The sequence below is a fragment of the Mus caroli genome, chromosome 7 (assembly GCF_900094665.2).
Source record: "Mus caroli chromosome 7, CAROLI_EIJ_v1.1, whole genome shotgun sequence".
Lineage (NCBI taxonomy): Eukaryota > Metazoa > Chordata > Mammalia > Rodentia > Muridae > Mus > Mus caroli.
Genome location: NC_034576.1, coordinates 15824524 through 15836891, shown reverse-complemented (window position 1 = coordinate 15836891; position 12368 = coordinate 15824524). Strand labels below are relative to the sequence as shown.

The following is a 12368-nucleotide window of genomic DNA, read 5'->3' as shown; positions in this document are numbered from 1 at the left end:
AAAAAAAAAAAAAAAAAAAAAAAAAAAAAAAGAAAAGAAAAGAAAACTACAACGAGGTGTACAAAGTTTAGGTGTAATGACCAAAGCCATTACAGCTACAATGTGGAGAATCAAGTGTGAATTTAGCAAAGCTCAAAGAAGAGCCACCCCAATAAAAGAGGTAGCTACACAAATGCTGGAACTGGGCTGAGCATGTTAGCATGTTGATCTAGCATGCATTTAGTCCTAAATTTGATTTACAGTACCACATAAAATTGGGTACGGTGGCATTAATACCCAATAACACATGAATACAAAAATGCAATGAAAACTTTTTTAAAGCCCAGAAGAACTGAGAATGACTGAGTGGGGTCTCACCAACACCCTCTATTCTGCTGTCTTCTTCCCAGTTCCTCTAGTAGAGAAGAGGAAGGAAAACCAGGAAGACATGGCTGAAGTGTCTTATTAGATCAGTGGAATCTACCAAAAACAGGAAGTGCTGGCAGTAGCCTGTCAGTCTCCTACATGGGAGCTGGAAGTGTCCTCCCTACCTTCCATACACAGGATCCCAACACCCTGAGTTCTGACTTGGGGCTGCCATCTCTCCCAGGCGGCTCCTCTCTCTAAGGCAAAGTCCTGAACACAGAACCACTCCTGCTGCAGACCTTCCAGTTCTCAAGCTCCCATTCACGGCGTGGCCTGGAGCCTATAGCTCACACAGCTCCCAGCAGGGAGAACTTCCACAGGAGGTGGAGGGGACGAAGGGACTGCACAGTCCTTTTCCTTAACGTCTTCTCTATTTTCCACACCTCAAGAACATCAGGTTTAGACCTCTCCCCAAGGACTCCCTTCTCAGAAGCACACAAAGGAGCCCCACAACCGACTTTATGCATGAGTGCAAACAGTTCTCTGCAATCTCCTTAGCTGGTCTAGAAGCTTCTGAGGGGCAGGAGCCACATTATCTACTCCTCAGAAGCCACCCATCCCAACCCATTTCCACTTATTATCACAGCACACCTCCACCTCTTCTCTGCTCTCATCTCTGGAGTCTCTTGGCTAGCCCTCTCCCTACCGGTGTCCTGGGCACTGACTGCACAGTGGGCCTCTTATCAAAACCAGCCAAGGCCAGCTCCTCAGTACTGACACTGCCCAGTCATGAAGGGTTCAGAAGGTGTGAGTGCTGGGTAGAAGGAAGGTAGGTAAGAAGGGATGCTGCTTGTGAGATGTGTTGGTGCACACCCATTACAAAGGATGGGGTTACTCCTGTAATGGTGCAAGACTGTAATTCTAGCCCTCCAGAGGCTGAGGCACAAAGATTGTGAGTTCAAGGCCATCCTAGGATACATAGTAAAGATCTGACTCAAAAAAACAAAAAGGGGCCAGATGAGGTACTGGGCACCTCTAATTCCAGTACTCAGGAGCCAGAAGTATTGGGAATGGGGGATGAGCCAACAGGAATTTAAGGCCAGTCTAACCTACCACTCTACATATGGAATTCCAATACAGCCATAGCTACATACCAAGATCCCGCCTCAAAAATAAGCAAGCAAGCAAGCAAGCAAGCAAGCAGAGAGATAGATAGATAGATAGATAGATAGATAGATAGATAGAGGTGTGTGGGCCAAGGAGATGATTCAGGGAATAAAGATATCAGCTCCCAAGCCTGCTATCTGAGTTCCATCTCAAGATCAACATGGCAGAAGGAGAGAATCAACGTCTGCAATTTGCCATCTGATCTCCACAATGGTGCACACCTTTAAACCCAACACTCAGAGGCAAAGGGATCTCTGTGAGTTTAAGGTCAGCTTGTTCGACATAGTGAATGCCAGGATTACAGCGAGAGATCTTATCTTGAAACAAAACAATAAAGTAAAATAAATAAGTAAAAGTGTAAAGAGCACAAAAGACGGAGCAATCACCATTTTATAAACACATCCACTTCACTACTCCATGTCACTCTCTCACAGGATAAACACTGCCAGCAAAGTCATGTCTTGTGTTGTGTGTATACATACACACCACTCCTCAGGACCCTCCCCTGGAGCTTAGCTCTCTCTCATGTGCATCCTCCCCCTCCACCACTCTCCTTCTCCCTCTCCCTCTCTTGGTGGGTAGGATGACTACCCAGCAAGTGCCAGAAACCTGCCATACTGGATTACAGCGTGTGCCACCAGACCCGGCTTTCTCATATGGACTCTAGGGGATCAAACTTAAGTCCTCAGCCTTCGCAGCACGAACTTTACCAACTGAGCTGCTCTTGAGGCCTCAAGGCCATTTTGGGCAGGGGGAAAGGTGGAAATAATCCTGAAAATCCATTGACAAGGGTCAAAATAAATAAGCTATGGTGTAAATACCCAAGAGAATACTACCCAAGCTATCAAAAATAAGTACTCTCTGCTGATGGGGAAAGGGAACTAAAATGTATGACTTATGAAGTGTCGAATGTGGTATAGTCTAACACATTCTGGGCATGTACACACACACACACACCCTGATGTCTGACTTAGAATGTAACATAAGTAGCAAAAGCATGAAGTTGGTGATGTTGGAGCCTTACAGAGCATTCTCTGTCACTCCACAGAAGGTCACTAAGTGAGTGGGAAGACCTCTTCTTAGGAGGCAGCACATACTGTACACTCTGAGTGGAGTCTGGGATACACAGCATGGCTGATACAGTGAATGCTGTCAACTGTACCCCTGTCAAGCTCTGCTATGATGGCTTGGGTGACCTGGTGAGGTCTCTAAGCTTCCTTAGAGACTTTTCTCACCTGTGCTCAGTGTCAGAGAGGGAAGAGACACAGTCAGCACTGCCACCACTGCTGGGATCCGTAGCATCTCCCTCCCCTGCTTATTAAAAAAGAGAGGAAGAGATACCATTTCCCCTCTCAGAATGCCACAAGAATTAAATGATAGCATGTATAATACTTAATACAGTGTCAGGCACATAATATGCCCTGAATAAATAGCAGCTGCTGTCGTTATTGCTGAGTGAGGTAATGACATTGGCCCTGCCTACATAATGGGGTATTGAGAAGATCTGATGAGATGTATGCTGGGAAAGAGCCTGAGTTAGAGTTGGGCACAGCACGAGGAGCACTTACATAAGGACTTCTCTCTCAGGGATGGGAGCTACATACACAAAATTCAAACGCTCTTGGCATTCATCCCATGGACAAAAACTGAATCAGTCACTTATTTGGGGCTCCATTTCAAGCTGACAGGAAAGCGCACATTGGAAACAGAAAGATGGGTTGCCAGAAACCAAGCGCTGACTGTTTTTGTTAATAACATCCCAGCCTAGGAACCATTTGACTCCTGGGGGCCCATCCCTGAAGGCCTTGAAGTGCTCACCTTTCTGATTCCCCACAAGCAGTACCTAGCTCAAGGTCACAGAGCCCAGCCCAACTTCTACTCCACGAACCATCACCTGGCACATTCTTCTCCACAAACCATCAAGTCCCTTAGAGGCCCTTACACAAACACTTCCCTCACGGAGTCCCTCCTCGTGCTGTCTTTCCCCCCTGCTCATCACCCAAAGGCACCTCCATCCCTCTTCACCGTGTGCAGCATCTCAGCCACTCCTGTCTTCCCACTGAATATACCCAACAAACGCCCTAACAGTTCAGGGTTTTCTACCTAACATCCTCAAATCTTTCATACTGGAACTCTAATTCCTTCAAGCACCCAAAATGTCGCTTCCCACTCTCAAGCTCTCCTGAGGGAGCCCAAACCATGTCCTCTACCCTCTCCGTGGTTCCACCCAAACGATCCCTCCCCTACACTGTAGCCACACGTGCCCAAAGTGTCCTTCTTGGACAGGAGGCCACACACTTCATCCTGGGACCCCCTCCTAATCAAGCTTCCTCCCACCTTTCAATTGCCACCTTTCAATTGCTCCGGGCCAGCCACTCCCCCTAGGTACCCCATGCCAGCTTCCAGTCTTCCTCTCTTCACTCCCTGCACCCAGTGGATGTTAAGAGTGTGTCACCCCGCTAGACATCTAGTCCATTCCACCCTGACAGCCAGCATCTGGTTAGGATCCGGAGGCGAGGCGTGGCATATTTATTCGCCCAGACCCCATCCACTTTCTCAGCACTCTGTCCCCCGGGAACCCCGAGTCGCATCGCCCAGACAGGCTCTCTGGGCTTGGGCTCGTCACTCCCACTCGCGGCTCCCGGCAGACTCGGCCCGGCTCAGATCCTCCGACCGGTCCCGGCCCGCGTCCGCCCCGAGGCCCCGGGGACCCCGCCGCCGGCCCGTCGCCGGCCCTGCCCGCCCCCTCCCGGCCGTCCCGGCGGCCATTGCTCCAAGATGGCGGCGGCGGCGGCGGCGGGTGAGGCGAGGCCGGGCCGGGCAGGACTGGGGCGGGGAGCGCGGGAGGGCAGCGGCGGCACTCACCTGCAGCTCGGCGCGCTCGGCCTCCCAGCGGGCCTTCTCGGCTTCGAAGCGTGCCCACTCGTGTTGGATAAAGTGCAGGATCCCCGGCAGGCTGAGGGGCTCCGGGCCCGCCGTAGGGCCCGGGCTGCCTCCGCCGCCACCTCCTTTTCCTACCGGGCCGGGCCCAGGAGCAGGGCTGGAGGCCGGGGCCGCCGCCGTCGGGTTGGGAGCCGTGCCCGAGCCCAGAGGGCGGCAGGAGGAGGCGGCCGATGCGACCGCGGCGGCCGCTCGCTCCTCCATCATGGAGGCCCCGGGGCCGGCCCGCGCGCCCGCTGTGCCTCGCGCGCCTGCGCGGACGCGCAGCTTCACACTTCTACACCCCCGCCTCGTGTGCGCGCGCGCGCGCGCTGGGCGGGCGAGGGGAGCGGGGACAAGCACGGGGCTGGGCGCGAGCCTCGCCCACCCACCCGGGTCGACCCCGGTGGTGCGCGCGGACGGGGGTGCTGACAGGGAGCGGGAGGGACTGCCTCAACGCAGGCAAAGGACCCAGGGTCCCTCGCAATTGTCTCCTTTGCGGTCGTGAGACCAGACCGGACTTTTTTTTCCTGCCTTCTCCCCAGTGTCAGAGTCCTATCCCCTCTAGGTGCAAATACACCCCCATCTCTTTCACTTAGTGAAGAAAAAAAAAAAAAAAAAAGACGACCTGGGGTGGGGAGTGGGCTCTGACCAGAGGAAGTCGGTTGTCATAATAACCCTGTCCAATCTGGAGGCCCCTTCCCAGTTTGCATATGTGGAGTCCCAAACCTCTACTATCATTGCACTAGGAGGAGGTTGCTAAGGTAACCCAAGTCCCTGGTGGTTCTTCTGACCCTATCCTCATCAGTTACTATAGCAACCTCCCCTCACCTAGAGCTCAGGTAGAAAAAAGACCCAGCCCCAAAGACATTCCTCTAAGAGGAATGCCTCTGCCCCACTCCTCCCCCAGCCAACCCAGTTGGCATTACCATGGTAACCATCTCCCCTTCCCATATGGAAAGTCCATGGACAAACCAGCCAGGTGTTTTTATTTAGAAGACAAGTGCTGCTGTGGGACAGTTGCTATGGTTACAGGGCCTGGACCATTTCCAGGGAGATGAGAAACAGTTAAATCCATGCCCTGGTTACTATAACAGGGCAATCTCCCACATCTGATGATCCTAGCAATCAGGTCCTTGTAAGATAGGGGATGTTTAGGATTAGCTCCAAAGGATGCATGAGTCTAGGGAAGAGGTTGTCATGGTAACAGTTGCTGTCACTTCTGCCCTTCTGGACACCATCATGGAAGAGGGATAGTTATAGCTTACAATTGATGACTCCTACCCACCACATCACTCCTGAGAAGACTGAAGTGGTGTAACCAGGCTTACGGACTTCAAATAGACAAAAGAGTCCATGACTGCATAAGCTACTTTCACGGGTGGAATGAAATTGCACTTTGTTGTGAGGGGCTGGCTCATTTGATGCTTTCTGGTTCCTCCCTCAGCAGGGCAGATGACCCAAGGTGAAGCCACTCTTCTTGATCACCCTCAGCCTGAAACCTAGGGAGGTAAGAGTCCCTTGATGTCACAGTAACCACATGGGTAACTGCCCTTTCTATGTCCTTAAAGGCTTTCCTGAATAGGTCTCCGTTTTGTACCTACTGTGATTGAAAAGGCTAAGGCTAATTCCAAGTGACACATACGCTTAGACTTTTTTCATTTGTTTGTTTATCGTGTGCGTATGCATGTGTGGAAGTCAGAGGCTGAGTTGCCAGCGTTGATTCTTTCCTTGTATTGTTTGGGTTCTGGAGACTAAACTCAGGCCTGCCTTGGTGTCAATAACCTGCTGGGCCATCTTTAAACACTGTTTTGTTGTTGTTTGTTGGTGGGTTTTGTTGTTGTTGTTGTTGTTTTTCTGACAGTCTCATGTAGCCCAGGCTGGCCTCAAACTCAAGCAGTGGTCAAGGATGACCTTGAATTTTCAATCCCCCTGCCTCCACCTCTCAAGTGCTGGGAATACAAGCATTTAACATCAGACTCGGCGTATATAATGTGTGGGGGAAGAAATGGAAAGCTAGTATGAGCTCAGATTCACTCTCTTCCCTGACCACTTTTCCTAGGCGAGGCCCCATGTTACTCACTCCTGCTCCCTGCTGATCTCCTACCTTACCACTAAGGTGTGCCTGTCTTCTCAGATCTGCAGAACACAGAGGCTGGGGTTGGAGCTGAGGAGACAGCTCAGTTGGTAGATCGCTAGTGGATAATGGTAGTGTGTGCCTGTGATCCCAACCCAGCCTTTGCCTTGTAGCAGCATCACCCCTCAGCTACATACCTAGTGCAAGGTCAACCTGGCCCACATTGAGACCCTGTCTCGAAAACAAACAAACCCAAAACACCCTGGCACAAAGTATCTACTTGTCTATAAGCTGACTTTTGGCTGGAAAATCACATGCCATATTCAGCTTTAAGAGCACCCATCAGCTTAGCTGTAGTGTAAGAGTTGGGATATGTGATTGCAAAAAAGAATTAGCTGGGTGGACAGTGGTATACGCCTGTAATCCCAGCAGTCAGAAGGCAAGAGGTTCTTAGTTCAAAGCCAGACTTCAATACTTAGTGAGACCCCCCTCTCAACAAAACCAAACAGTTTTTTGGTTGTGAGACAAGGTCTCTGTACACCAGGCTGGTGTCAGAGTCATGGAGATGCCCCTGTTGCTGCCTCTAGAATGCTGGGGTTAAAGGCAAGCACCATTCAGTAAGCAGCTTCTCGCATCAACCCCCGTGCCCCTCTTTTCAGATGTATGACTTTAAGCAAGTGCCTTCACCTCTCGGTGCCTCAGTTTATTAAGAGTATGAGTGTTTCACCTGCATGTATGTCTGCACACCATGTGCATGCCTGGTGCCCACAATGCCCACAGAGGCCAGAAAAGGGCACCAGAGTCCCTAGAACTGGAATTCCAGATGGGTGTGGGTGCTGGGAATTGAACACCAGTCCTCAGGAAGAGCAGTCAGTGCTCTTCACCGCTGACCTATCTATCTCTCCAGCCCTGCTTTGTTTGGTTGGTGTTTTTCCCCCTTCTTCTTGATTGTATTGTGGATTAAACATAAGATAACTTTTCATGTTATGCAATTATACCGCTAAAAGCCACACACCCCCAGGGGACCCCTTGATGGTGAATTTTAGACTAACCTTCTGTCTTAGGTAGGGTTTTACTGCTATAAACAGACACCATGACCAAGGCGAGTCTTATAACATTTAATTGGGTCTGGCTTACAGGTTCAGAGGTTCAGTCCATTATCCTCAAGGCAGGAACATGGCAGGATCCAGGCAGGCATGGTGCAGGAGATGCTGAGAGTTCTACATCTTCATCTGAAGGCTGCTAGCAGAATACTGAGTTCCAGGCAGCTAGGCTGAGGTGTACAATGACACATCTACTCCAGCAAGGCCACACATCCTAATAGTGCCTCTCCTTGGCCCAAGCATATACAAACCATCACACCCTCTGTTGCAAAGCCATGCCTCCAGCCCTGCTTTAAATTAAAAAAGAAAAAAAAAAATAGCACGGATAGCCCTGGCTATCCTGGAATTCACCCCATAAACCAGACTTGCTTCAAACTCATGGAGATCCACCTGCCTCTCTCCTGAGTGCTGGGGTTAAAGGGAAGCCACTGTTGCTTCTTTCCTCCTTTTCCTACTTTTGGATTTTTGTGTTTTGGTTTGGTTTGGTTGGGTTGAGTTTGGTTTAGATTTTTGAGACATGCTTGCCTTGAATTTCCCATCCCCCTGCCTCCTCTTTCCAAGGGCTGGATTACAGAATGTACTATGGCTTTTAAAAACTGTGATCCTGGACTGAAGAAATGGCTCAGAGGTTAAGAACACTGGCTCTTCCAGAGGTCCTGAGTTCAATTCCCATGGTGGCCTATATCTCATGTATAATAAGATCTGGTGCCCTCTTCTGGGCTGCAGGCATACATGCAGGCTGTGTACATAATAAATACATCTTTTTTTTTTTTTTAATTTGTGATCTAATATTCCTAAAATCAAATGCATCACTGGCACACACACAGTTCAGTAGTACTAAGTACATCTACAACAGTGTGGTGTCCACACCTGGAAACCCCACATCGGGAGGTAGCTGCAGAAAGACCAACAGTCCAAGACTGGCCTCTGCTGCGTAGCCTGGGATAATGTGTGAAACTACAGCCCTCGAAACACCCTCACATTGTTAGGCAAGTAAGGTGTCAGAAGTGTTTCACCTTACAAAACTAAAACTGGGTGTTGGGGTTGTGCTTAAACCACCTTCCTGGATGCATCAGTGAGGGGCTGGGAGTGAGGCTTGGTGGCAGAGCATTTGTCTAGCGTGGGTAGGGCCCCAGGTTCAGACAGTTCACAGCTCTCCCTCCACCCTCTGGCAGCGACCAGCATTGTTTTTTCATTTGCAGGGGTGATGTAATGGGTTCAATTTTTGGTTTTAGTTTTAAACAGGCCCTCACACATTAATTTAAGAACTCACTGTGTAACTGAGTGGGAAACAGTGACAACCCCCCTTCCCCCAGATGATGACGTGATGCCTTCAAGTGGTCTGCCTAGGGCAGGGGCATGAACCAACCTAGGAATTCCTGGAGGGCCTGAAATCAGATACAGGAAGGGCAACTGAGAATTCGAGGGTAGGGAATGCTGACAACTTGCTCCACACTCCCTTTTCATCCTGTCTTCCCCAGGATGCCCTGGACGCCCCAGCTAGGGTCTGACATCAGGCCCCATGCGGCTCACCCGCTGCTGGGCTGCCCTGGCAGCCGCCATCATCCTCAACCTCCTAGTCTTCTTCTATGTGTCATGGCTACAACATCAGCCCAGAAACTCCCGGGCCCGGGGTCCCCGCCGGACTTCTGCCATTGGCCCCCGAGTCACCGTCCTGATTCGGGAATTTGAGGCTTTTGACAACGCGGTGCCAGAGTTAGTGGATTCCTTTTTGCAGCAGGACCCAGCCCAGCCCGTGGTAGTGGTGGCCGACACACTCCCTTACCCACCCCTGGCCTTGCCTCGCATCCCCAACGTTCGCCTGGCTCTGCTCCAGCCAGCCCTGGACCGGCCAGCGGCGGCCTCGCGCCCGGAGACCTACGTAGCCACCGAGTTTGTGGCTCTAGTGCCTGATGGAGCGCGGGCCGAGTCACCAGGCCACCTGGAGCGAATGGTGGAGGCGCTCCGAGGGAGCAGCGCGCGCCTAGTGGCCGCCCCGGTCGCCACCGCCAACCCAGCGCGGTGCCTAGCTCTGAATGTCAGCCTACGGGAGTGGACTGCGCGCTACGACCCAGCGCCCAGCGCGCCCCGCTGCGACGCTTTGGATGGCGACGCTGTGCTGCTGATGCGCTCCCGCGACCTCTTCAACCTCTCGGTGCCCCTGGCGCGGCCGCTGGCCACCAGCCTCTTCCTACAGACCGCCCTGCGCGGCTGGGCAGTGCAGCTGCTGGACTTGACCTTCGCCGCGGCGCGCCAGCCACCGCTAGCCACCGCCCACGCGCGCTGGAAGGCGGAACGTGAGGGGCGCTCACGGAGAGCGGCGCTGCTGCGTTCTTTGGGAATCCGCCTGGTGAGCTGGGAAGGCGGGCGGCTAGAGTGGTTTGGCTGCAGCAAGGAGAGCGCGCGCTGCTTCGGTACGGTGGCGGGCGACACACCCGCCTACCTGTATGAGGGCCGCTGGACCCCACCTTGCTGCCTGCGCGCGCTGCGCGAGACTGCGCGCTACGTGGTGGGCGTGCTGGAGGCGGCGGGCGTGCGCTACTGGTTGGAGGGCGGCTCGCTGCTCGGTGCAGCTCGCCACGGCGACATCATCCCATGGGACTACGACGTAGATCTGGGCATCTACCTGGAGGACGTGGGCAACTGCGAGCAGTTGCGGGGTGCCGAAGCTGGCTCGGTAGTGGATGAACGCGGCTTTGTGTGGGAGAAGGCGGTGGAGGGCGACTTCTTCCGAGTACAGTACAGCGAGAGCAACCACCTGCACGTGGACCTGTGGCCCTTTTACCCCCGCAATGGGGTTATGACCAAGGACACTTGGCTGGACCACCGGCAGGATGTTGAGTTCCCAGAGCACTTCCTGCAGCCACTGGTCCCCCTGCCCTTTGCGGGTTTCATGGCACAGGCCCCTAACAACTACCGCCGCTTCCTGGAGCTGAAGTTTGGGCCTGGGGTCATCGAGAACCCAGAGTACCCCAACCCTGCACTCTTAAGCTTGACAGGCGGTTGAAGCCCTGGTACCCACATCTGGGGCTAGGTGAATAGTAGGGTACAAGAGTCTGTTCTTGCCTCGGATTCTCTATGGATCTGAACCAGTTTGTGATTGGGTAGTGGGGCTGTGCACTAGAGGAAAAAAAAAAAGTGAACTGGCCAAGGAAAATTGGAGGGAACACACAGGACAGTTTCAGCTTTGGCAGGAAGCAGAACCCAAAAACTGGAGTAACTCATCCTCATGAGGGAGCAAAGTGGTGGCCTTTGATAGAAAAGCCCAGGGAGTCTTTAGGGCTCTGCATAGTCTCTGCCCTATATTCCAAGAGCTGTAGGCCCTTGGAAAGTGAGGTCCGGAGAACAGACGAGCCAGCCTCAGTCTACCACATACAACTTAGGTATCCCTGGACCAGTTAGTTACCCAGTCTATTTAATTTGAGATACCGAATGCCTGCCTCCCTTTGTGTTTAGGATCCTCAGGACGCTTGGGTGTAGTGCTTGCTTCCTCCACTAGAGGGCACTTCTGTCCCGCTTCATTTCGTGTTTGATGGCCGCTCGCGGCTCTGCTTCATCACCTTCATCTCTGGTTTTCTTGGAGTGGCTCTGGGAGGTGGGACAGCACTGGCCACCTCCTCTCCTCCCTGAATGTGGCACTTTTCTTTGAGAGTGCTGCTTGATATATCTGCTGCTTCTAACCCCATCTTGCTCTTGGAGGACTGACTGGGCTCTCTCTGGTTTGGGATCTCTGGCCAATGCATTACCTCTTTATTTCAGTTCTCTGCACCTGTTCCTCGCCTTCCCCCCTCCCTTCTAGGAAGGGATTAAACCTTCGCCATAGCTCACATTTACAAAGAGCTTTCGGGCCCAGGCATACACTCGGAAGTGACAGCTGCTATTACATCCATTTTCCGGGGAGGAAAACTGAGGCCAAAATGACAGTCACTTGCCAGCAGTCAGATATTTAGGAAGTGGCTAGTAAGGGACTTGAATTCAGATCACCGTTTCAAAGCCCACACTTCATTTCCTCTCTAGGTTCTGCTGTAGAAATAGTACCCAAGTGGAGCCTTGCCATGGCTGTGCCACTTAAACAGGTTTAAAAAAAATTCTCATTTAAATTATGCATATAAATTATGTTCAAACCAGTCTGTATATTGTTAAATAAGACTTAAATTATGCTACTTTAAAGTTTAAAAATTCAAGATGAATAGAGCCGTTTGTTTCCTTGCTTCATTCTACAGCTTGTTCCACACACTCCCTGAATCTCCCCACCCCACTCCGCACCCCGAACCCCATGAGGAGCAGGAGTCTAAGGCAGGTGTCTAACTTTCTAGGCCAAACTGGCTTCAAACTTACGGTCCTCCTGTCTCTGCCTGTGGAGCGCTGGGATTACAAGTGTGCACCACAATATCTGGTCCAAAGGAAGAGGAGGATTTTTCTTGGTGGTCCTTGACCCAACCTCTGTCCTTGCTGCAGATCCTAGGCAAGCCTGCAAGTCATAGTCCTCCCTCCTCAGTCTCCCTGGTGCTAGGGTCACAGGTCTGTGCCACCACACCCTTGTCCTGGCTTTTTATTTTTATTTTTTTTTATTTATTTTTTTTATTTTTTTTGGTTTTTCGAGACAGGGTTTCTCTGTGTAGACCAGGCTGGCCTCAAACTCAGAAATCCGCCTGCCTCTGCCTCCCAAGTGCTGGGATTAAAGGCGTGCGCCACCACGCCCGGCCTGGCTTTTTATTTTTAAAGCACAGGAACAGGGATGTAGGTCTCGGGTTTTT

The 12368-nt window shown here is 51.8% G+C and overlaps 2 protein-coding genes across 4 annotated transcripts in view; one reads left to right on the top strand and one right to left on the bottom strand.

The window, feature by feature from the left end:
• Nucleotides 1–4689, bottom strand: part of Strn4 (striatin 4) — a 24860-nt gene extending 20171 nt beyond the window's left edge. The window contains exon 1 of one of the 2 annotated variants that reach the window (XM_021166040.2): nucleotides 4378–4689. In XM_021166040.2, coding sequence (XP_021021699.1) covers nucleotides 4378–4659 — 282 coding nt within the window. In that variant the 5' untranslated portion in view covers nucleotides 4660–4689. The remainder of the gene's footprint in view (nucleotides 1–4377) is intronic. The other variant, XM_021166039.2, reaches the window with a different exon arrangement.
• On the top strand, nucleotides 4273–11805 carry Fkrp (fukutin related protein). 2 transcript variants are annotated; one of them, XM_021166043.1, is made up of 3 exons: nucleotides 4273–4312; nucleotides 5879–5941; nucleotides 9093–11805. In XM_021166043.1, the coding sequence occupies exon 3, from the start codon at nucleotides 9134–9136 to the stop codon at nucleotides 10616–10618; it is 1485 nt and encodes a 494-aa protein (XP_021021702.1). In that variant the 5' UTR covers nucleotides 4273–4312; nucleotides 5879–5941; nucleotides 9093–9133; the 3' UTR covers nucleotides 10619–11805. The 2 variants fall into 2 exon arrangements, with proteins under 2 accessions (XP_021021702.1, XP_021021703.1); XM_021166044.1 differs by having other exon boundaries at nucleotides 4280–4312; nucleotides 5882–5941.
• Nucleotides 11806–12368: the final 563 nt, after the last annotated feature.

What these genes read in the sequence shown, in the direction of transcription:
- Fkrp (XM_021166043.1), top strand. Translation starts at nt 9,134, where the DNA reads ATGCGGCTCACCCGCTGCTGGGCTGCCCTGGCAGCCGCCATCATCCTC.